We start from the raw sequence: 22,751 nt of genomic DNA, 5'->3' as shown, positions 1-22,751 counted from the left end.
GCCTAGCACAGAGAAGGCCATAACTATATTCACGGAATTATTGAAGTGATAGCTAAATCTTGGCAGATAGTTGAGGGCACACTCCACTGCTACTAGTAATTCAGGACTGCCTGGACCACTCTGTGGGTATATATAAAGCTTTGCTTACCCATAGGTGGGCAGCAGAGGGTTCCTACTCTACCTTGGCACAATTATGAAGCCAGTTCTATTGATCCACATTAATAGGGAAGCAGCAGTGGCCTATATACTGGAGTTTCTACACAAAGACCTCTTTCTCAACACTGGGACACTGGGCCCTATCAGATGGACATAAGAGGATGATGCAGAGTTGGCCCAAAGAAAGAGGAATCTGGTTCAACTCCTTAGAACTGCCAACTTTGTCTCAGAGCCAGAGCCTGAGGACAACCTGGTACAGGTGCTTATTCATCACACCCTTCTTTTCTTTGGCATCCAGAGAGATATCATCAAAGTCTGGGGAGGCAGCCACATAATTTCTTTCTCATCGTTGCCATGGCATCACAGATTTCTTTCCCATTCTAGAGCAACAGCACTGATGATGTGTCCATAGCTCCTATCTGGAAGTTTTGCTTTGCAACAGGCTCACATAAAAGATAAAGATGGTCATGCTATAAGAGTGCTTGGTAGGGAGACGGGACTAAAATTGCTTCTCCATTACTTAGACTTCTCTATGATTTTCAACGAGTTCTTTAGGATGATGACCAACAAAGCTGGCCACTTCGTAGCAATATATCATGAGAGTCTAGAAGTAGCTAGTATGAAAGCCTCTGCTTCTTCTAAGGCCACTGGAGTAGATTAACATCTCTAATTCAGGATGACTTGCCTATGTTGCTCAAGACTCAAGTCTTGTTCACTTCCTGCTTCTTTATTCTAGTCCTCCTGCACAATTAGGATAGGGTTTCTGACCTCAAATATGTCACAGTGGAGTACCGCACAGGTTAATTTCCTTAAAGACTCTTTCCCCGTTGGCCATCACACAGCTTCACAGTCCTTCCTTTCCCCACATTTTGGTCTTGGAGCTTATGGCTGCCACTCTCACCATCTTGATGAGATAAAAGATGGGTGCCAGTGTGTGAGTATGTGTGTGTATACCCATGAACAGTCAATCTTTCTTTTTTGTATAGTCCACTTATGCACTAACTTGGGCAGCTAACTATACTGTGGTTGTGCAAGAATAGCTCCATTTGTCAATGGGAAGCTCTGGGGTAAAGCCACAAAGTGTGGTCCTACACCTGTTGGTCCCCCAAAGGGAAGGATGCAAATTCTTGTGTATTTTTGGTTTCCCTTCATGATAGGAGAGGTAAATAGCTTGATGGGAATGCATGTTGCTGTTTTTCTTATAATTTTTTTTCAGAATGACAAACTCTCAATGAAAAGTTAAATTCTGAATCATAGGAAAAAGCTAGAATTAGAACCCAAGTATCCAAACTGAAGACCCAGTGCTCAAGACCCTCAAACTTGCTGCCTCTGTAAATCAAATTGCAGTCCTGTATGCAATTTGATGATGTAGGTGTGTAGGGGTAGGAGGAGGGATAAGAATTAAACTATGGTGAAGAGAGAGCAGAGTGAATGCAGAGTCATGGTTTCCTCTCTGCAGTGAAGCCATGTGTTTCCTGAATTAAGAGAGATATTATTTAGTGAATATGTGAAAAAGACAAAGGCCACTTTGTGATGTCTTTTTCTTATAATTTCATACAATTTTATTTATGTTTTTAGAATCTGAACTGACTTTTTGCTATAGAACTAACTCAGTTTAATTTTCTAACAGACTCGAAGGAGGGGCAAATATGATGGAGAAGGTTGTATGTTAACCAACTAGCCCTCTGAAAAAAAGCATGGTAACTGCAATGAAAGATACTCTGTCACATTGCTTTCACTACTTAGAGGAAACCTACACCATGTTAATCAATATTTTGCTGCCTGTTTTACCATATAATCCAGTGGATGTTAAGAATACAGTTCACCATATAGACCTGATTAATTGAAGAAAAATATAGCTTCTTATTGCTGACATTATGAGGTTAGAAATAGCATCCTATGCTAATCTGCAATACCAAGAAATGAAGATGGTTTAAATCAGATCTCATGACTAATGCATGAGACCCAAAGTTCTTTTATTCCTGGCTATTTTAGAAAACTGGGGTGTATTTTTACCCTAAAAACTAATTCTATAAGATTTATTGAGATAATACAAAATGCCTTATTATTAACAGCTCACAATCAAGATTTTGTCCTACTGATGATCACAGAAAAGCTGTTTCTGCATTTTAATTTTTAAACAATTATGTATATGCAATGGATTAAGTCCAGATTCAAGGATATTATATTTGATCCTGAGTTGTTATTGTTGTTTTTTTAGATACTCAATATCTGGAAAGATGATAGAAAGTTTGGATTGCTTTCTGTGGTCACTATTCCATTTTAATTGCACTTGTGAATTCATTATAATAGAAAGAAATATATCTAGCAATAAAGTAAGCCTGTTTTTTTTGCTTGTTTTTGTTTTGGTCATGACAAACTGTGAAACGCTGTATTTTTCCTATAGTTCTAGTCCATGAAATCTGCAATCTTTCCACTTGATTTACGAAGGACCCTTAATTACTGCTGTCATTAGCACCTAGCGTTCAAAACAGTCTGTTAAAATGTACTGTTAGTCTCACCTCCAAGTCCTTGGCTTGCTTTATTTTAATTTTTTTCCAAGGGTAAGTAAAACAATAATTGCCTTAATAACAACAATCATTATGTACAGCGAATTAAATGATATTCCAAGGTTTTTGGTGCCTATTTCTTTTTGTTCAGAATTCCGCATTTGTGTGTTAAGACTGGCCTAGAGTTTGAACAAGTGTCCATAAGCAGCGTTATTACTGGTAAGGACTCGTTACCTGGGTTTTAAAAATAAGTCACTCATTTGCCGTTTTCTTTCCACATGAATAGGGATGACAGACAACTGCTGTGAAGCTTCAATGTTTCTGCCTGGTCATGCACAGTTCTGCAATATAATGCATAAATGTATAACAACAACTTGGGCTCGCTTGATCCCTCGCTTGGAATAAGGAAATCCAGCCACGCGCGTCCACGCGGCCGTCCTCGCACGCGCGCGCGTACACACACATACACTCTCCCTCTTTCTCACACACAGGTCAAAAGTTGATTAATTCCCGAGATCCCCCAGAATCTTTCTTCTGCTCTTTTCCGGCAGCTCCAGCTTCCCAGTCAGGGTAGTAGCGAGGTTGGGGGCGTGGGAGGGGCAGGGAGGGCGAGGCTAGGGAGGCGGGAGCCCGGTGCCGGTGCGTGCCGCGCCCGCTCCTGCCGGGTGAGAGTCCGGGCCGGGTTTTGCGCCGTGTCCCCGGGCTTGTCTCACGGCCTCCAGCCGCCGCCGCTGCCGTGTTTACTGAGCTCGCGCGTCCTGATATCACTCCGCTGGCATGGAGGAGGAGGAGGAGGTGGAGGAGCGAGAGGAGGAGGAGGAGGCGGCGGCGGCGGCGGCGGCGGCAGCGGCGAGCAGTTGATCATTGTGATGGTGGCAGGAGCAGCGGCGGCAGCGGCAGCCCAGCCGAGCGTTAGGCGCTGCTCTCCGCGCGGCGTTTTGCAAAGGACTTCACCGATCTACTTTTGCAGTCGCCTCGGACTGTCCATGTGTTTACTTCCCCCAGCCCGAGGATTCGATATCTAGGTTCCTGTGAAATGCAACTGAGCAGCCAAAGTACTTTGAGAACACGGGGCGGCATAAACACCAAAACTTTTTTGTGGAAGGAAAATGCAATAAGCAAGCTTGCCGTTTTCCGATGCGGTGTGGAGTGAGTGTGTGTCGCGCGTGTCCGCACTGGAGGCATATGCTTGTGTGTGTACATGGGGTGTGTTTTTCGGTACGTAGGGAGAAAATGCTTGCCAACCACCGGAAATCTCCTGGAATTTATTAGAAAATAATGGATTATAAAAAGAAGGCAGGCAAGGAGCGGATCTCCCCTTGAGTTGCAACCCGATTTGCTGCTGGCTCAGTTTGTTGTGATTCTTTTTGTTGATAGGTGTCTGATGGTATTCTGATAACAACCCCCTTTTTTTCCCCCCTTCAGCTTTACAGTTTAAAAAAAGGAAACAAAAAAACCATCCTAAAATCTCTCCCCCTTTTTTTCGCCCCGGCGGGATCGCTGTTTCCATCCATGTGCTTGCGTCTCCCCCGCGTTCCACTTAAACTATTTTAATCCTTGGACCCAAGGAGGAGGCTGATAGGGGGGTGGATAAAAAAAGTTCTTCCAAAATAGTGTGCCCGGGGAGCAGGATGGGGGATTTCGCAGCCCCCGCTGCTGCCGCGAATGGCAGTAGTATTTGCATCAACAGTAGCCTGAACAGCAGCCTCGGCGGGGCCGGGATCGGTGTGAATAATACTCCCAATAGTACTCCTGCTGCTCCGAGTAGCAGTCACCCCGCTGCCGGCTGCGGCGGCGGCTCCGGGGGCCCCGGCGGCGGCTCGGCGGCCGTCCCCAAGCACAGCACCGTAGTGGAGCGGCTTCGCCAGCGCATCGAGGGCTGCCGGCGGCACCACGTCAACTGCGAGAACAGGTACCAGCAGGCTCAGGTGGAGCAGCTGGAGCTGGAGCGCCGGGACACCGTGAGCCTCTACCAGCGGACTCTGGAGCAGAGGGCCAAGAAATCCGGCGTCGGCAGCGGCAAGCAGCAGCACCAGAGCAAACCCCAGCAAGATGCGGAGGCTGCCTCGGCGGAGCAGAGGAACCACACGCTGATCATGGTGAGGGCGCACTGGCAGCGGGCATGGGGCGCGCGCGTGGGGGGAGGGGGGCGTGGAGCTTCTTACATGGGGGGACGGGGGTCTGATTTGCACGATGGATGAGGTGGGCTGAAGCCGAAGGGTTAACGTCAACTTTTCTAAGGCAAAAGCTGCCGTCGCCGCTACCTGTTAATCTGTCAGCGTTGTCAGATTTGGGGAAGAGGGGGCGAGAGGGGAGAAGCCAGTCACGACTGCGAGGGGCGGAGGGAGCCTGGAGGAGCGTCAGAGTGAGGCACTGGAAAAGTTTTTTTTTCCCCCGCTCCCTTTCTTAGATACCGTTTTGAAAGAGAGTGAACCCCGAGTTGAAACCTCGCTCCTCCTCTTCACGCTCCCCACCCCACCCCTCGCCGTGCCGCCTTGCCTCCCCAGACTCGTCCCCCTTCGCCCACCCCTCTCGGCTCTCCGCCGGGTGCAGGGAGAAATTGATGCTGTCGCAGATTCTGGGCGGGCACCAGAATCAACCCCTGGGGGGAGGAGGGGGAAGGGAGAGGCTCTCGCCTCCTCTCCTCAGCTCACCCTCTTGGGGCTGAGAAAGTCTGAGAGTTTTGTGAATGAACTTTGAAGTGGGTGAGAGCTAGCGAGGGTGGCTGCGCGCGCGCATTCGCGGGAGCGCGCGCGGATGCGGGGCGCGGGTGCGCTCCCTCGCCGCCGGAGACCCGGGGCTGGCCCGGCAGGTGGAGCGGCGGGGAGGGTCGAAGGAGGAGCGGCCCGGCGGGGGCGGGTGGGGAGAGCTACGCCCTCGACTTGCGCCGAGTCCCCGCCACGCAACTTCGTTGGAGATTCTTTCCCCTCCTCCCCTTAAACTTGCTTGCGCCGAGCCTTCTCCGCTGCGCCCCCCGCCCCGCTCCCCGCCAACTTTCCAGGCCTGCTAATAAGCCCGGAGGAGTGGAAGGTAGCAGGGAGGTGAAAGAGGCTTAAATGGCTGGGTGGGTGGGTTCGAGGTAGGATGAGCAGCCAATGGCTTAACTTCTCGGGGAGGAAGGGGCAGTTCCCACCCCCTAACCCTGAGGGTAGAATCCTTTCTCTTATCTTCTCTCTCCGGTTCTTTTGCTTTCCTTTCTGGGTGGGGGGGAGGCCGGAAGCTTGGGAAGGGTGTCTGCAGCCCCCTCCCCCACCGCGCTGCCTAGGCTAGGGCTGCGCGCGTGTGCGGGGTGGACTGGGCGGTGGGAACCCGGGAGCGCGACGGGGCCGCGCGCCTTCGCCCGGTTCCCTTGCAGACCGCACCTCGATCGGCGGCGCGGGCGGCTCTCTCGGTGTGCGGTTTATAAATCGCGCACGTCCCCCGTCTGGGAGTTATCGGCGCCGGGGGTGGTGCGGAGGATGCCGCGGGCTTGCGCCGGGCGCTCGGGCCGGCGCTCCGTGACAAAGAGCCGGCTTGGGGGGAGGGGAAGAGGAGCGGCCGCAGCGCTCGCTCCCCACCCTCTCCACCTCCCCCCACCCCGCACGTGAAGAGGAACAATTTGTTTATCTTGGGCTTCAAGAATCCTTCCCTCCTCCCAGTTCTCCGAGGCCGCCCAGCCCCTCCTCCCTCCCCTCCCTCCCCTCCCTCCTCGGCGCGATGCTGCCCAGTCCCGCCGGCAGCACCTTCCCTCCTCCCCTTCCTCCTCCCCCCTCCTCTTCCTCCTCCATTCCTCTAGCCCGCCTTCCCCCTCCCTTTGGGAACGCGGCCGTGGGGGAGGGAGCGGGAGGCGCTTTGTCCGCCTCGCGGCCCAGCTCAGCCCCGGAGGCCGCCCGGCTGGGAGGGGCGCTGCGCCCCGCGGCCCTGCCCCCTCCCCCGGGGCCGCCCCCGCCCCGCCCGGCCTCGCTCGGCCCGGCTCCCCCCCGCCGCGGAGCCTGCCCTGTGCGCGAAGAAGAGGCGGACTCCGTTTTGAGGAAGAACGACGGTCACAGAGTCAGGGAGGGAGGTTCTCCCTTTACAAACAGGAAGCCGAAAACCACTGACACACTAGCTTTTCTGATTGTACCCGGAGGCGGGGCCGGACCTGCATCTTGACTGTATCTCCTGTCCCGTCTTCGTACCTATTTCTGTCCGGGTGCGTGGCGTCTCCCACTCCCCGCCCCCTCGCGCTCTTCCACGGCTCAGGAGACTCACTTGGCGAACCTAAGACCGAAGTAGAATTTGAAAGGCACTGAGAATTTCATCTTTGCCTCCCTCACGCCCTCTATTCATGTGTTTGTACACCCCGCGCGCACGGATTGCGTAGAAATGGGCTTCTTTCCTGAGGCTCCAAAATTTCAGTGCCACGGAATCTCTCCCGATCTTTCTGGATAGAGGTCTGCTGTGGCGCTTCCCTCGCCAGCTGGGCAGTGGTGGAACAAAAGCCAGTGCCGGTCCTTCTGCCGGGTCGCTTTTGATTGCGGGCGAGAGGAGTAGAGTTTGCGGCCAGAAAGTTTTCGTGTTTGGGTTCTGTTCTCAGAAAGGTGCCATATCGGCCCTCGGAGGGGTAAAAGGAGGACTCGGGGTGCGCGCGCCCGCAGGTGGAAGCAAGCCCAGGATCCTGACGTTACCTGGAAGGAGGTAGCAAGCCCAAGCCAGAGCTTTTACTTTTGAAAATGAAAAGATAATGCTTACTTGAATGGACGCGACATCAGCTGTAAATTTCATAGTGAATCCCAGTTTAGCAAGTTAACCACAGATCGGCTTGAAAAATGATTGCCTGAAAATAACATTTTTTCTATCAATTTTGTGACAATAGTTTAGCTTATTGATCAGACTGATGTAAACGCCAAGGCTATGTACAGAATAGGAGTATATTCTGTCTTCAACGGTATTTCATATATGCGTCTTTCACTGATATCACTGGGAAGTGTGTGTGATGAGTGTAATGAAAATAAACAGCCTTAAATCTTAAGCGAAGAGTTGCATGTAAATTCTATGTACCACAAAAAGAAATTAACGTCATCCTATACAAGTTATTTTTTCTTTAAAAATAGTTTAAAATTCACATCGGCCCCTGGAATGAAAGAGTTTTAGCTTAGCCTATGTGTGAGATAAAATCTTGGAAACAGAAGTTGCAAAGAAAATGTTGATCTTCATTTTCTTCAATTGGCTGCTGGATTATAGTTGTGCTCTGATGGGGCACAGAACAATTATATTGAGTTCTGAGATGGGGCTCTCTATTTGGAGAGCCCTAAAGAAAAGCAATGATCAACCAGAACCAAATAATAATATGTAATGGTGATGATAAAAATGAAGATGAATAGGATTTTCTGTTTTATTGCTATTGTTTACCTTCTTAGGGCCAATATGTCCAAAGTACTAAAAATCGATTGGCTCTCTTTCTGCCTGGCTTGGGTTAGGAAGGCATCATCAGAGCTTTACCTCTTTTGATTTGTATTCCTACACATTTACAAGCATAGGCATGAAAAACAAACAAGCAAACAAAAAAACAGGATGGGAGAGGTGTAGAAATCTTCCTTGGCTCCAGCCTGGTGGGATGGGCCTGGGTTTTGTGTGGGTCCCTAAATAGCCCTGTTAGAGAGCAGGTAGCACAGGCCTGGTTTGAAGCTGCATTATCTCAGGGGAAAGGTAGTTTCTGGACCTGTAGTCAAATGATGCCCCTCAACACACACTTTATACAAAAGAGTTTCGCCCCCCCCAAGAGTTGTTGATGAGAACTATTGATTTCACCTACTAGAGAGTCCCAGTTGGAAAGGTGTCTTTTCCTAAAATAGTTTTAATTATTTGTGGTAACAGAAGGAGACATTGTTCATTCTCTTGGAACTGAAGTCCTGGTTAAAATTTTAAGGTAAATTCCGATCGACAAATTCATTTTCAAGCCAAAGATAGATTGACTTGGCAAAGGTTTAATCATTCAGGCACACCAAAAAGCATGACAGTGCAATCTTCAGAATTTCAAAACGGTGGTAGTCTTAACGTGACCTGGATACGTCCCATGTTTTCATGACCTTTCCACTATATTAGCACCATCATAACTTTCAGAGTGTGCTTAATTTATACACGGCTTACAGACTGCATAAATCTGTGTGATTCCTGCTTTGAAGAGTTTACCACATAAAATTCATTTGATAATAAACGTATTAATTACCAAGTATTGGAGAAAACTGCAACCTATCCACAATGTTCTCCTACATTCTGGAATAGATCCAGCAAATGTCAACATATGAGTCCAGTTGTACACCTCCTTATAAAAGACTGGTTTCCCATTTCTTATCCTGTTACAAGTAAATTACTGGCTCTGTATCCAGGTTTTTTGGCAAGTTTGTGATGTCAAACCATTTCTAAATCTTTCCTATGAATCTTTTTGCTGGCTTATCCTGTTCTACTGCTATCCTGGGTGATAAGATTGACAGCTGTCTCTTGAAAAGCCTTCCGTAGCCCACACAAGGTGTGCCTGAAGTTTGTGAAAAACTTTTTGAAATTTCATTTCTCTGTTTCACAAATGTTTGTCTTTTCTTTTAATTCTCAAGTAGCTTTTTTTTAAAGCTCCAATATATATTTAATTATGTTATTTATGTTCTTTGGTTGTGGTACATTTTATTTAGTCCTAGGCAGCCAGCTATCAGAAAAGTAGAAACATAGTTAATCGTTAATCAGAATCTACAAAATGCTCTTCAGGCTGAGTTTCTTTCCAGGGAAAGCTGAATTTTCAGGCAGGTAGTATATTTCCTGTCTCATTAGAATTATAGGGGGAAGCTTTAAAATCTTTGTAGGTTTTCTGCCGCCTGATACGAGGAAAATGAACAGTTGAGGTACGTGGTTTACCGACATTTCTGTAAGAAGAAGGATGAGGATTTTAAACATTAAAATAGAGTTATATGGAGTTTTTTTCTAAATACCTCTGAGACCAATAGCCAACTGTTGTTAAAGGATTTCCTGACAGGGTTCTTACGTTTGGTTGAGATAAGAGTGGGGGATCTCTCTCTCTCCTTAGTGCTGCTACCATAGAAGGAATCTAGTATAATAAATCATTTTGCACATTACATAGTAATTCTTGGACATATTTGAAGTACTTATGTGTCATTTAACATCATTTTATTTGTGATTAGTGTTCTGTGTTTGTTAATTAACAGTCTGTACTGTATTCTTGAGCTTAGAATGGCTAAATTCTGTCATCTCCTTTCACATTACCCATCATAAAGTATTGTGAAATCAACCAATCAGACATCAAAATCTTATAAAGAGGAACATATTTAAAACTCAGTCCCAAGACTTTTATAATATCTGCCTTTTAACTCTCCCAAATAGCTTTGCATTTTTCACTCTATTATTCAGAGGCTGATTATTGAGTTTTCGGATCCCTGTAGCTGCTTGCTTTGTTTTTTCTTCCCCCTCCTGCTGCCAACCTTTTGGTCTGTCGACGGATCTTTAGCACCTTTACCAAAGAGTGGGCAGAAGCAATAAAAAGAGAAATTTAATTTTGGTGCTTCCTACTCTCATAATTAATGAAACAATTGGGTAAGATACCAATTATTTTGGATTAATTATGGATTTGATTTTGTATACCATTTATTCTTCATTAGCACAAATAATAGAGAACAAACTGAATTTTAAAATGTCATTCATTCGTTCAACAATATTGGTACACAGTCTATAGTGCTTCATAGAAGTTAAAATGCTAAATCACATTCTTGCATCCAAGACTTAGACAATGTATATTCTTTGTAGATTTTCTGTATTATTCTAGCAAAGTTTAAAGGGATAACAGGTTTTTGTTTGTTTTTTAATCAGCGTTAGGCTCCATGTCAGTGACTTCTCAACAGCTGCAGGCTGTGTAATATGCCCTTCCTGTGATATTTTAAGTAAAATAATATGCTTTACTTTCCTGTTTCCAAGTAATTTGACATTAGTTTCTGCCAAAAAAAGGTGATTTACATATGACAGCTCCAAAGTTGTAGGATCCCCCAAATTAAATTTTCATTGAAAATACAGCATGCTTTTCAGACAGACACATTCCAAAAATTCATTATTCATGTTTGTGAGTTGGAAATGTAGCTTCTGGAAAATCAGCCATCACCAAGAGCTGATTAATTCTCCTTAACTTAAAAAAGTTTTTTAAATCTAAGAAGGTCTAAAGAACTAAAGAAATAAGTTTGGATAAAATTACTCAGAAGATGGAGTTTAGAGCCTGCTGTATAATAAATACTTAAAGATCATAGGGTGCCATTCAGTGGATCAGAAAAGGAGCACTTTTTTTTTTTTTAAAGGCTATTCCATCTGTTAAACAGTTGAGGGGCTTTTGAGTTGTGGATAAGCAACTCCATTTGGGAAAGAAGCACAGCATTCCCTTAGGGCAACATACACACATGCATAGAAAAAGCAAATTACTACTATGGCTCAGGTTTTTTTCAGGCAAGCTGTGCATACTATTCTTGGGGGAATTTAATAAAAATCTCAAAAGGCTTGCAGTACTTCCTCTGACATAAGGAAAGTGGTTCCTTAAGAATCATTTAGACACCTTTTTATAGTTATATTGGACCTTCCCTTGGTTGGAATGACCTTTATGCTGAAGTAGAATCTTTTAAAATGCGACTAATTAACATTCATCCTCCTTAGCAATGGCTTAGCGACTGTGGAAAACTTAAGTGAAATATTTAATTTTTAACTAACAACTTCCAGAATTTCTTTTCTAACTCCTTAAATTTCTGTCCTGTTAGGGAGAATCTGGCTGTGTAATGTTTCATGTTATGGACTCTCCAGCCCTCAGCCAGATAAGCGTTAACTTGGGCGTGTGAAGACATTATTAGGGTACGTTACTGTATGTCTCTCCTTCCTTCTCACAATATCTTTCTCCACCTCCAGAAAACTTCTGTCTGGACAGGGGCTTCTTTCCCTTCAAAGGAAAAGGCTGAAGTGCTGTGAGTCTATTTGTGCAGATTCCGCCTGGGTCATAACTGTGACTCAGAAGGATTGCACAGCTCTAAAAGACAAGCTCTGCCAGTGCCCTTTATTCTCACAGCGGTTGGTTATTTTTCTTTCTTTGATTGTTTGTTAGATGCTGAAAGTAGCTCACTGATTGATAGTGAATCTAAAGGGATTGGTCCCCAGTAAAGGGCTTTAAGGAACTCTAGTGGTAAGATGGGAGAGGCAAAGGGGATGAGGATTTTGGAGGCATCACCGGGAATGGATGGCAGTGGGGATAGACATAAGAGAGATGATTGGTTTTGCTCGTTTGTGGTCAACACACAGTATCCTGGTGCCTTGGGAGTTTACAGAGGTAATGCTTCTATAAGTCTATTCTGAACCTGCGGGCCTTACCTAAACTTGAATTTATATTTTCAAGAACTAATGGCTATATTGTTTGTAGCTGGAAAAAATCATATTTCTAAAACATTTCCATGCTTTCTTAAATTATTACTACTGCCATTTGAATGGATTTACTATGGAATTCCTTTAAATAAGTGAAGATCAGTGGAGATTTTGTCCCCCTCCCTCCGCCCCCAGGAACATTTGGCAGTGTTGGGAGACATTTTTGGTTGTCACAACTGGGAGGGTGCTACTGCTCACTAGTGGGTAGAAGCCAGGGAAGCTGTTAGACATCCTACAGCGCACCCACAACAAAGAATTACCCGGTCCAAAACACCGTACTGCCGCTGTCGAGAAACCCTGCTTTCAACAAGGAGTTCCCCGAGTATGTTGAAAATACACAGCGTGGCTTTACTCATAGCTTTTCAGAAACACTCTTACAACTTAAAGGGTGGAGACCTAAGGAGGTGCTGGGATGAGGTGGAGGGTGCCTGGGAAGAAGTTAAAGGACTGCTGTGTTGCATTTCAGCTCCGGCCACTGAAGGTCTGGCTTTTCACTTCACGATTGCCTCTGTCTCCTTGCTTGTCAGGAAGGTGAACCACTGTGATTCTTTTTACTTCATGGAGTGATGGTTGGGCTCAAATGAATTAATATATGTAAGAGTCCCAAAGACTTTATGGTGCTACACAAATGCTAGGCCTATTTTATGAATTACTTTCATATCACTTAATTGTTGCCTTCTGCCCAAGTGCGGACTTAAAATTGAGTGATTTGAGGCTGATTTCACTCATGCATAAGCCAAGGTTTAATAAGCAGGTATGAGCAACTGCTGTATATTGGACAGCGTTTCTAGGCACTGGAGATACAGGGATGAACAGAGCGTCCTTGCTCTTGTTGGGCTCACACAGTAGAGCATTGTTTCATGTTTCAGATTAGCTGTGTGAAGTGGTCTTTGTGGTTTTATGAGACCATGTTAATGGAAGCCATTAATAAACTAATATTTAGGAAAATCCTAAGGGTGCTCAATGCTTTGTATCTTCTTGCAAGCTTTCTCTAGCTATAGCTGTCTTGCATTGCTTTCTATAGCAATGTTTATTTCATTATTTTTCAAATAAAATCATTTTGTGGGGGGAGAGGATTAGTTGGCTTGGTGGAGAATAAGGTTAAAGTATGGTTGTTAAAAATGAGGCAGATGATCATCTTTCTTCCTTTTTTTTTTGACTAGGTGACACTTGTAGTTCCATGATCATGGCTTGACATCAAGCTTTTAGCGGAAATTAGACAAAGATGAGAGCATTTAGAGAGAAGCAAGCAAAAAGGTGCAAGGACTTGAAACCATGTCACATGAAGAACAATTGGAAGACCTGGAGGTGTTTTGTCTGATTTAGAGGAAGATATGATTGCTTTCTTAAAATATTTGAAGGGCTGTCATGTGAAGAAAGGATTAGATGTGCTCTTTATGGCCTCAAGGGGATAAAGTTAGGATCAGTGGTTGGCGGTTATTAGGAGCCTGGCTTGGTTTAGTATAAGAAAAACAATTTTATGAAAATTAAAGCTGTTCAAAGATGAAATGGGTTGTCTTGATGAGTGAAATGTTCCAGCAAAAGCTGTTCAGTTAGCTCAAATGTTGGAGAAGGGATTATGGCATCTTTCTTTTTTTAAATAATAAAACTTTTAAACAATATGGAAATAAAATACTGGTTAGACAAGGACAGGAACTTTGTCCTTTATTCATCTTTATATCTACTTGACTAGAAAAAGACCTGACTATACAGAGGAGGAACACTAAATATTTGTTGAATAAATTGGCAACTGAAAGTAAGTAGATTAAGAAATGACTTAATTCCTCTCCGTCTCAGGAGTTACCATTGTTTAGAATATCTCTCTGTAGACCTTCTTCTGTTCGCTTACATATATGTTATATATTGTATGTCATCACATGTTGGTTTTTTCCTACATAAATGGAATCGTATTATACATACGGTTTTGAGATTCACTTTTCCGCATAATATATTTTGGAGATCTGTCCAAGTCAATACATATAGATCTTCAACTCATTCTTTTTAACTGCTATATAGTATTCTATAATATGAATATTCCATAATTCATTGAGTGACCCCCTATTGGTAGACACTCTGGTAGTTTGTTATTTTTTGCTAATTAAATGTTGCTGCAATGAACATCCTTAATCCCTTTTACATGTGTGAGCATTTCTGTAGCACAGATTTAGGGTTCTTTCTATATATATGTAATATGTATAAACAGAAAAAAGTTGACAAAAAACATCTCTTAATCTGATATGGTTTAATATAGCACCTGAATCTTAGTAAAACCATTTTAGGTTGTCCTGTTAAAAATATGGTGTAAGAAAAGCATCAACTCAAGTAACTGGTTTTGGTCTTTGCAGTCTAGGATGAACATTGTTAGTTTTTAAAGGCTGCATATCTGGCAACACATCTTACAGGAATGACTTTCCTTCTTTTCATCTTGTCCTAGAGAGGAGGTTATCTAGTAGGGGCCTAGTTAACCAGCTCATGCTGTGAAAGTGGGAAATTCACTTTCTTGAGCAAGTTTGTAGTTCTCTTTACCTTTCCTGAGCTTTGTGTTTCACAGGCCTGTGTGGCTTTATTTGTAAAATGTGTTTCGGTTGGTGATATGGTACCTGGGGCGGCAGTAGGTGCAGGTGTGAGTGGTCGTAAAAATCGCAGATCTGTGAGTTGCCACTTCCTACGGGTTCAATTACCCTGACTAATCCAGTCATCTGTGTAACATGGTAATAACAACCTGCTGACCTGGCCAACTGTAGAAAATGCATCAAAATGGACTTGCCTCGACAGTCACCTTATAGCGTTTGTTTAGACAGTGAGACGTCCCATCAGTTTTCATTACATGCGTGGGCTCAAGTGTCTGAGGACTGCCCTTCACTGGAGTTCTTGGTTATTTTGATTTACCTTTGGCAAAGCAGCTTCCCTACACCGAGATACTCATAACCATGGTCTATATTTTTATGTAGCTGGAGCACTTGGGCTCCAGAATCTATGCTCTTGGCTGCAACATAATTCTGCCTTCACCTGACTGAAGTGTCCTTTCTTGAAAAGGTTGTGTGAGCAGCTGCATTTTCTAAATAACCATGCTTTCTCAAGGAGCAGTCCTCACCTACTTGACTTTCCTTTGGATTTTCAGATAAGTTTGAACAGGAGCCAAAATTAAGATACGTGGTAGTGCCTTAAGGTAGTGCCTTGCCTGCCCCTGCTATTTTATAATGAGGATCCCCACTCTGCTGTCTCCTGGCCTCATATACCTCTGGCCTTGTGTATCCCTCCTTTCTCCATCTCGTTTACGACCACCTCATGTTTCACCGCTGTTACAGTGACACTAGGACCTGGAAACTTGTGCAAGGTGTAGGTGGCAGTTATCTGAACCACAGAAATAAACCAGGGTGGGAATCTAAGTGATTGGGAGCCTAAACTTTACAGGTCGTTCTCTACCAAGTGATTCCAATAAACTAGGCATTCTGTTTCAATTTATGACCTAGATACTGATTAGCAGCAGCCATTTTCTGCCATTTAGCTGTGCCACATAGTATCTTAGTGAGAAAAAACCCTTTGGCCAGCTAAGTTAATGCAGCTGTGTGCTCAGTGCAGCCTTCAGGGAAGGGGGCTTCAGTCTAAAGACAGCTAGATACCTTCTGTTTCAGTAGCTTAAATGGCAAGAGTTGGTTGTGTACATAAAATAAGAACCTTGCTCCTAATCGTGAAACTAGGCCACCCCACATGATAAATGAAGAGATCCTTCAAGTTGCTGCTTTGGTCATGCAATAAAATTTCAACCTTTGACTTTTCCTGCTGACAGTCAGGCTTGAACAGTCACGTTTAGTTTTGCTACTCTACTGTCCCTCTGAGGAGTGTCATCTTACTTTTTTTGTGTTTGCTTCTGATTTTTCCTGGATCTATTTCTTTCATTTCTAGCAATAGAATGTTTTCTTTTAAGGATGACTTTCACCTATGTACAAGGTGGGCAATGGCCTTGCATTTTGCATGAAGTATAATATTGACCTTTATATTGATTGTAGACAGGTACATGGTTATCTGTTTTGAATATTAGTTATTTATGATTAGTTATATCTGATTATAATTATTAGATAAAAGCTGTTTTCCAAAGGCTATTGAGATTACAGCTTTGTTGCAGTAAACTTCTAATTTCTAATTCCTTTGGAAAGCATTTTCTTATTTCTCTTTGAAGGAGTCCAGAGATGATTTGTAACAGGTAACAAATGACTAGAATCAAGATTTACCTTATTATGGAGGTTTTTTTTTAAACATATCTTACAAAAAGACTAAGTGTTTCAGACCTATTGGGTTTTTTTTTTTGAAGAGAATTCAATAACTGTGGATATATTCATAAATAAGAGTATCTGAAGGTTAATGTTAACATTTATGCAAAGAAACTTGACATATACGAGAGCTCAACAAAATTTTCTGGATACTAAGTAAAAGAAATGAGATAAAATTGTTTTAATGGTTTATTTTTGATTTTTGGCTTCAGAATGTCTAAGTGATAATAATGGCAGAGTTCCCAGCTGGGGGTAAGACATACATTCCCTTTCCATGCTCCCATCTTCTGTTCCGGGCTCCTTTTGTCCCAGTTCTAATCCACTGTGGTATTTCAGTCCATCCTTTCTCCCTGTCTCTGTGAGAAGAGTGTGTGGCTATAGCAATGGACGCTTTTGCAAAGCACGCAGGTGGTGTTTATCTTTAATCACTTAAGGTATTTCCTCACAGTGGTGTGTGCAGATCAGCACCTCACGGATTGTAACATTCTCTTACTATTCACATCCTGCAGTAGCCCTTTGCCGGGAGATTCTCTGATGTTTGGTAAATAGAGGTGGTTTATATAAAGAAGCAACTTTCTCAGTTTAGAAGTTGCAATGGCTAAATGGTTGAAAATGTATTTTGCTGTTTGACTAGGAATTCCTAAATGGTTTGCAGCTGCTATTGGATTTTTAAAAACATGTTCATTTTCTTCAATGAAGCATGGAAACAATGATTTTAGATTTGGATTTCATGCTGCTTAATTCTCACAACCTATTGAAGGAGTATTTGAAAAAGTTGTTTGTCACAATAGTAAATAACCGTATTCCAAAAATATTTTTGGCAGGTTGTATTTGTGAGAATTGAATACTAACATTGTGGAGCCCACGATGAACAAGGAATATGTAATGGTAACTGTGAGAGTAACAGAGTATGACAAACTGGTACTTTGGGGATCTGGGATCTCTGGCACCCAGGCTATTGAAATGCAAATGGTTGTTGCTTTTTTCAGTGTTTGATCCCGTTCTTAGATTTAAAGAACTGATATGAATCATTTAGGGGCCTTTTGTTAACTTTAAGTTTGTGGTCTCAGACTGGAATTGGAACACTTAGAAATATGTAACAGTAGTTTCAAGTAAGGGAGCTTAATGATAGTGTGTGCTTGGAGAACCCTGTCTTTGTTCCCTCCGCTGAGGCGCAGGTTGTCTGTGCTACTGGTTTGGTAGGCTTCGTGTTTATCTGTGGTCTGGAATGTCAAAGGATTGCAAACCTAAGAATTTTGCTTCCCTCTTTACCCTAAAGTGACAGTGTAGGAGTTTCTGGTATTGGCTCGTGGGGGTGGGGACAACCATATATGGAAAAGGAAAGGGGGATTGGCTGGCCTTGGTATTCTCATCCACTTTTTCTAATGCCATTTTCATTACTCTATTAACAAAGAGTGGATACTTTGAATAATTATTTATGCCTGTCTTTTCCTTCACAGTATAATGCACACCGCACTTGTTTTCTTCAACTTTTCGTAATATATGTGTTTATGATACACTGAAGAGCAATAAATTTGAGAAGAGAGATAATTAGCTTTGACAGACTTACAGATATGAGACTATAAGAGGAGGAAGCAAAAGCGTTGCTTAAGACGAAGATTCTGGTACTGGGTTTGAGGGGAATTATCCAGATGAGAAGTTCTTCAATGTTAAAATTTACAACTATATGGGCGGCACAGGTTATAGGAAGAAGTGGATTATTTTGTGATTTTTTTTTTATTTAAACATTTTTCATAGTTTAAAAACTATATTTTAATTCTCAAAATAGAATTTTTAAATGGAGAAATTCAAGATACTGAGTAATAAAATGGGAGGAGGAAACTAACTCAGCCACTGGTGGTAAAAATTCCTTATGTTTTTCTCAGTGCCCTTGAACTATAATCTCTCTCTTAGCATGAGCATACATCATTTTTGAGGAACCTTTTTTTAATAGCTATCTTACCTGAAACAGTAGTTTTCCTTTTATTTTGGTGGTTTATGCATTCAGGGAAGTAGCCCTCAAGAAACATGGCTCATTCAGCATTAACTTGACTTCATATGGTAGTCCATCCTGCCCCTCCCAATTTGGAGATCCTTTGCAAAAGGGACAATAAAACTGTCTCAATGTCTATAAAGAAGGAGATTAACCGTGGGTTGGGTTAAATTATTCCTATTATTCTACATTATTTTCTATTTTTTGGATTAAAAAGAAAACTTGTAGAATGGTGAGTGAGAGATTGATTATGGCAAAAGGGAAGGGAGCTAAAATTCGTGTCATCTAAGTAAAAGAAATGACTGAGTCAGCCTCCAGTATCGCCAGTATTTCTATGGCTCTTCCTCCCTGGGCCAAATCATGCCTTCATCCACAATGGAGGTCATGATGATACAGGAGGAAAAAAAGGGATCTATCTAGAACGTTCTGAGATATACTGGTTTAATGTTCATAAAAGAGAGAAAAGGAGGCTTTTCAGGGGAATTTCACTGAGAAAGAAAATGTTTAGATAGTTCACAGTCAAGTCTATGGGATGAGTTACATTTGGTTACCGTCAGTTCTGGGCAGCAGGGTCTCTGAGCATTGGCTAGGGACTTGCTTGAAGGAGCTCCAAGGGAAGAAGAATGAAGAGAGCTGAAAGGTCTGGATTTCCCTACAAATTGAACCTAGTGTCACTGAGGATCAGAGTGAGGAGCTCCTTGAAAATGTCCAGCTTTTCTTCCTTCCACACCCAGGAGCTGCTTCTGCTTCCCCCACCCCCTCCATTCTTATGTCTTTTGTTCCATGAATAAATATTAAGTGGTTTGGTGCTCATTATTCTTTGATATGAAAAAAGGCAATTCATTAGGTTGAAGGAGGAAGGGGAGGGAGACACCATTTTTCACCCGGTGCATCAAGCGCAGTTACACTGATTTGAATTCCCAGAAAAGTAATAAAACAATGAAAATAATGATAAAACAGCTCCTGGGCTGACAGCTGTGCAGCTCACAGGAACACTGGATACAGGCCCCAGTGTTGCAGCAGGACAATATTGTGGAGCATATGGTGCCATTGCAAGCCAGTTGTTGAACTCGGTGGCCGGCTTTTGTTTGGGGGACTCTCCCAGCGTTGGATCTGTGGTAGCTCTTCAGAAACTTCTAGTCTCATTGGCAGGAGGGCTCTTGGCACCATGCCAGCCTTGCTGTACGGTAGCTGACTCAGGCCACGAGGAAAAGCTCATGCTTGGAGAGCATTCACGCTTCCTTCCTTTGGTCGCTAATCGAATCATTTGTTCAGTGAGTATAAATTGGGATCTTTTTCCATAGCAGTCCAGTGGCTACGTTACAAAAGGAAAATTTTCTATGGGAATGCCAATTAATTATTAGATGTGTTAATTCACCAGTGCTCAATTCTTCTTGTGAGAGTCGAAATTGTTTTATATTAGTGCTTTTCAGATGCACTTTGCACATTGCCTCTTCATTCTTCAGGCTAGAATAGCTAAAACCAGAAAGTATGTTAGGGCCACTGTTGCTGCTAGAAAGGAGAGAGAGTCCCCGTCTATCTAGTTTTTACAAGACGGTGCTAAAATAGGCCCTTTGCTTAGCATGGGTCTGTTTTTTGAATGTGTGAAGCTGGCATGTGTGTGTGCATAAAAAGACTAATTAACTCCACTTTCCTCTGGAGGGGTCTCTTTGGCTGCCCTGTTAACGTGCTCCACGTTGGCCAGAGTAGCGCCATCATGCTGAATCCTTTATGACTTCAACCTCTATGTAATCATGGTCACCCATTCTGGTTCCTTTACTCTTGACTCTGAAGTGCAAGGGAAGATCTAGAAGGGCTACATGGTCTTGGGAGAGTGACTCCTATAAACATAGCAGAAGGCGAGTCTCAGAGAGAATCACACTCCATGAGGAAGGGCTGTAGCCTGTGCTATTGTGCTTCGTGCGTGAGAATATTTTTATTTCAGGAGCTAAAAGGAGAAAACTGATGGTGTTGATTCTCTGATTGAAGAGCACCAAATGTCACCATATTCTTGGTCTCATATGGGACCTTTTTTTACAGAACACCCATAGAGGTGATGTTCTGCTGTTGGGATGAGTGAATTTCTTTTTCTCGTGAACAAATGTCATTACAAGGCCAAATCTACTGGAAAAAATATACATATGTATGTATATGTTTTTTTATTTATTTCTGTAATGTTCTACTAATCACTAATGAGAGAGTACATTTTAACACTGGGGCTCTGCTGGGAGAACTGATATTTTTTCAGGCCTTACTTTTACATTTTTGATCACTAGCCTTGAAAAAATGTTTTTTAATTCGAAGAAAATAAATCTGTTACAAATCTTCTCTAAGTGGATATGTACTTGATGTAGCGTTCAGGGACTGGGAAAAGTTTCTGCCTGTGCCCTGAGTGTGATTCAGAGCATCCAGAGGAATGATTGGGGTCCTGTTTTCTGTTTACTTGTTAGGTTGGTTGTAGGAGCTCCTTGACTGTGTGAATATCCTTACAACTTTTCCTTGATGGTGTCTTTACACAAGTCAAAGTCAGGGAAGTATTTCTGTTTTCATTTTCTGGAGTTTTCTGAGTCAGAGGAGCAATCTTTACCTTCTTTCCCTTTAAGAAATGGAAGCAAGAAGATAATGACAGAAAAAGACCTACATTTAACTCTTCCTTATCCTTGCCCTGAGCACTATGGAGCCAACCACAGCCACTCCTGGAAGTTTTACTACAACTATCACAATCTCCCCCGAGGGAGAGTGGGTAGAGAAGGCAGAAGGAAGGACTGGGAATAAGAAAGAGAGCTAGGAGGGAAAGCTGGAGAAAAAGGGAAAAAGGTGAGCGTAAGAAATAAGGCATTTCTGAGTGTTAAGAATAGGTGAAAATTGGGATAGATGCAATATCCTTGTTTCCATTAAATTAAATTTGTAAGTATTTTTATAGCCATTTTATATCTGCACAATAATATTAGACATTCTAATTATGCGGCACATTTATGGGACAAATGGAGCTGCAGTAAGACTCAGCTCACTTATGAGGTCACCAAATAAGTAAGTGGCAAAGCAAAAGGAGAAACAGGCCACTGAATGTTCTGCTTCTGGTGCAGCTTTTCCAGTTGAGGAACTAGGAATGTGGAAATCCAGCTGTGTTGTTTTACAAATTATTAGGAAATATAATCTTCAGGGGTTATGAGGACAGTTCAATTAAAAAAAAACTTGCCCCCTAATGTGATTTGTATTATAATTATTTAATACCTAAAGGACTCTTATAATTGAATTTTAGGGTGCTTCATTTACATTCTAGCTGGTGTGAGTTAGAAATACTATCACTTTGTGGTCCTCTAATCACTGTCCCAAACATTCACAAAATGCCCTGTGATTCAATTATAAGTATCTTCTGGGGACCGTGTAATTATATACTATCTGGTTATCATTATAAAGCACCAGGGGACAGTGAGCCAATCAGGTAGCTTTAGTGGCTGGTTGTTCATAACCCTGTAATTGACAGCACAAGGTGCTTTGGGTAATACCACAGATTTTATAAGGGGGGGACCAATCTAGTTTTAGGGGCAGGAAAGGGTTACATACTAATTTTTAAGTTTCGCAAATATGACTTTTGAAGTAAATGCTTATGGATATGATAATGTTAAATAATTGATGGACAAATTTGTTTAGAATAAATGAAATGTGAAGTCTCAAGGTGTGGACTGGAAACCCTATAGCTAACAGTAAAAGAAAGGGGGAGGGTACCGTTGTGTATGGAAAGCTGTGTCTTTCTAAAACTGAAATTAAACAAAGAACAATACAAGAAAATATGCCACATATAGGAAATAATTACTAGATATGGGTACCTAGTAATCTTTGAATTAAAGAATGGAGAACGAATATTTTGGAGGATGTTTATACAAAACAAGGAGTCTTCAGTCTGCTCCTCCCAGGGCACCATGGAGGCATTTACTTGCCGACTTTGCCTTCTTCCAGAGCTCTTTAAAGTGGTCACCAACTCGCAACAGCAATTGCTTCTGAGTAGTGTTCAAACACTCCTGACATGAGTCCCTTGGTATATCATTATCTAGTCTCGTATTTAACCTTTGTTTAATAGCCTCCCCAAAGTCCAGAGTTTTCAGTTAGCGACAGAGAAAGTTATAAAAGGTGTTTTTCCCTCTCTTGACTGCACAGCTGGGAGAAGCATAGTTATCTGGAAGTCGTCTTTTTTCCCTCTTTTTGTCCTATGAGGGACCAGGTATATGTGAAAGTAAAGTGACTTGTTGTTGAGACAGGCCAAGCTTTGTGGCAACATTAATAACAACTTCTCTTTTTCCAGTTTTTACTGAGCCTCTTGCTTGATTAACTCTATTCTTCTAGGAGAGAAGGGCAGGGGAGTACATGCGTTCATAGAGTCTGTGCCTCTCCTCCTCTTCTCTCTTCGTAAGC

The 22,751-nt window shown here is 42.9% G+C and overlaps 1 protein-coding gene across 2 annotated transcripts in view; it reads left to right on the top strand.

The window, feature by feature from the left end:
- Nucleotides 1-3,531: 3,531 nt before the first annotated feature.
- The window catches only part of MAML3 (mastermind like transcriptional coactivator 3), a 401,479-nt gene continuing 382,259 nt past the window's right edge, over nucleotides 3,532-22,751 (top strand). For both annotated transcript variants that reach the window (XM_058550108.1, XM_058550107.1), the window contains exon 1: nucleotides 3,532-4,765. In XM_058550108.1, the coding sequence (XP_058406091.1) occupies nucleotides 4,298-4,765 (468 nt within the window). In that variant the 5' untranslated portion in view covers nucleotides 3,532-4,297. The remainder of the gene's footprint in view (nucleotides 4,766-22,751) is intronic.

This window comes from Diceros bicornis, chromosome 11, assembly GCF_020826845.1.
Source record: "Diceros bicornis minor isolate mBicDic1 chromosome 11, mDicBic1.mat.cur, whole genome shotgun sequence".
NCBI lineage: Eukaryota > Metazoa > Chordata > Mammalia > Perissodactyla > Rhinocerotidae > Diceros > Diceros bicornis.
This window is presented reverse-complemented; position numbering and strand designations above follow the sequence as displayed.